General features: G+C 33.5%; 1 protein-coding gene across 2 annotated transcripts in view; it reads left to right on the forward strand.

Annotated features, from left to right (window-relative positions):
- Positions 1 to 332: 332 nt before the first annotated feature.
- Positions 333 to 2,546, forward strand: part of LOC110445589 — a 5,392-nt gene continuing 3,178 nt past the window's right edge. Inside the window, exons 1-3 of one of the 2 annotated variants that reach the window (XM_021490266.1) lie at positions 333 to 624; positions 897 to 989; positions 1,590 to 2,539. In XM_021490266.1, coding sequence (XP_021345941.1) covers positions 531 to 624; positions 897 to 989; positions 1,590 to 1,789 — 387 coding nt within the window. In that variant the 5' untranslated portion in view covers positions 333 to 530 and the 3' untranslated portion in view covers positions 1,790 to 2,539. The remainder of the gene's footprint in view (positions 625 to 896; positions 990 to 1,589; positions 2,540 to 2,546) is intronic. The other variant, XM_021490267.1, reaches the window with a different exon arrangement.

The following is a 2,546-nucleotide window of genomic DNA, read 5'->3' on the forward strand; positions in this document are numbered from 1 at the left end:
AAGCATTTTGAAGGCATTCATACCTGACAAAAGAACATATGTCTATACATTAGTATAAGGCTCATGCCACTAAAAAGAAACACATAATGCCAATCCTATTAAAAACGAATCCTTTTCTCTGTTGATGTTTAAAATACCTCCATGATTTATGGCTGTCCTGGTAATATTAATTTGATTTTCCTTTTTAAGGATGTGAAGTTTTCGCCTCATTGAACCAAATTTGTCCTAGAATAAAACACGTCCGGAATGTTTAATTCTTCTATTTAAAACAAACAACTGCTTAAATTGTCTGTACAAATTACATTTTCCTTTATATATTCAACAATCATCAATAGAGGGTTATTTAAAACTTTAAAATTTGTGTTGTTTGTGATTTCATTGGATGGCTCATCAAGCGTAGTAATTGAGGTCAAGCTTAATATTTTGTTTTGTGGGCAACGAAATTGTACTTGATGACTAAATATGCTTTACAATAATATATCAAGGATATACTAAGTATATATATTCTGTCAAATTGCTAGACAGTCAACATGGCAGAAGGTGGCGGTGTAGATTATAAAATGTATTTTGGACAGCTCATTGAGATTTTGGAGACCAATCCAGAAATGAAAAGAAGTGCAAAAGGTATGTCTGATCTAAAATGTACATAGCATAAATTGGTATTTTCGCATTACAATATTCACATGCTTAGGAAGATAATCTAATATATCCTTACCTCTTAAAGTTGTATTATTATAGATATAGATATAATTACATACGCTATTCATAAAACATGATTTGTTCAACGTGCTGGCAACGAAAGTAACAGATACCATGAAGGAAATGTGTTATTCAACATACGCTTAGATAAGTTATATTGCTGCTCTTGATTTATTGTTAATTTTCTAACACTAAAGGTATTTCTAAGCAAGAAGCATATGGAGCAGGAGGTACGGCAATTGGCGGAGTGTTATTTAGGGCTGCTAGAGCGCTTGTTGGGGGAATAGCTGGTAAGTATTGTTGCTGAACACGCTAGAAAAGAATAATTCAGCAGTTTTTGTTAGAAATACTAGTAAATGATGTTAGGGCGATAGTTGGGGTAGTGGAACGCACGATAAGTTAACAGGCTGAAAGATTGCAGAACTTTTGCAGTGGTACTTTATGTTGTTGTTCATCAAGTCTTTTTATAGTCCTGCTTAAGACTTCATTGAGGGTGAATCAATTCGGTAGGAATCATTTAAATGTTTTGGCCATAGTGGCTGTGGCCAGAACTGTCACGATTGGGTTCTGATCAGTTTGAATTGGTACAACTATATGAGGCCTCCTGAACCTCCATAAAAACCTGTTTTGTAAGACAATAATTATTCATAGTTAATAAAACCTACTTTATTGTTAATTTCCTCCCACAAATATTAGCTTTTCCTTTAATACTTTTATTTCCTTTTCGGGAAATAGAAATGTACACTGCACTTGTCTCTGATCAGTTTACTGATTTTTGCTTTTTGCTTATATGATGCCACTACATGTATTAATACATATAAGTATATTTTTTATGAAGTTTTTTCAAACCGACTGTATATCTTCACTTCGCCCTTCTGTTATAATTTCAGGTTCACTGATTGGCTACATATCATCTGATGATTACCAAAGAATGATCCAAATAATGATTAACCTTAGCGACAGCAAGAAAAAGGAACTAGTTAATAAGGTACAGGAATTAGTGGGGAGTGTTCTTAAAGATGCTCTTGTTCAATTTGTGACGTCAGAGGAGAATCGAACAGCATTGATACAACTCATCCGAAGTCATTAGTGTTAAACTAATCTGTATGCCTTTAATGCATTGTGGTAATTTGAACTTTTACAACTTCTTCAGTTTATACTGCAGGTACATGTAAATCAGAGATGCCCGTGTGATATTTAATTGGAAGCGAGAATATAACCAGTGCAGAATATGCCGTTTTCCTTCATTCCCACTCGAAGTGTTGTGTCCTTTGTACGGATTTGATTGCATATGTTCTAAAAGTATCATTGAACATGTTTAACGGAACTGTACTACTTACCATAATAATTGTTTAAAAGGGGCGTTTCAATCCTCAAGAGAAAAACAAAAACAGAAGATACGTTTGCTACCATTACCTATTACAATAAATAGTCTCAATGTCGTTTGGAATTAGGGGTAATTTATTTCTTTTTAAGACATTACACCAGGGTAGCATATTATTTACATCGGCGCAAAGCACAGTTTGATATGCCGGTATACTAAACTGATTTTGCGATGCAAGTCAACCTCAACTGAATATTTATGAATTTAAATCTAAATTGATTCTATATTGTTCATGTATTTTGTTAATGAAAACTTTACTACTATTGTTTATTCAAGTATATATTCGCACAATTACAACCCTCACAAATATCATCTACTGCCTAATACAGCTGGTAAAATATGTGTATTGTATAACACGTACTCCTGGATAAAGAGATTGGAAGTCATAACATAGCACACACATTGACGTTCCTGTGTGTTTTTGCCCATGTAAAAGAAAGAAAAAAGGTTTTCAAGGTACATG

This window comes from Mizuhopecten yessoensis, unplaced genomic scaffold, assembly GCF_002113885.1.
Source record: "Mizuhopecten yessoensis strain PY_sf001 unplaced genomic scaffold, ASM211388v2 scaffold2329, whole genome shotgun sequence".
Classification (NCBI taxonomy): Eukaryota; Metazoa; Mollusca; class Bivalvia; order Pectinida; family Pectinidae; genus Mizuhopecten; species Mizuhopecten yessoensis.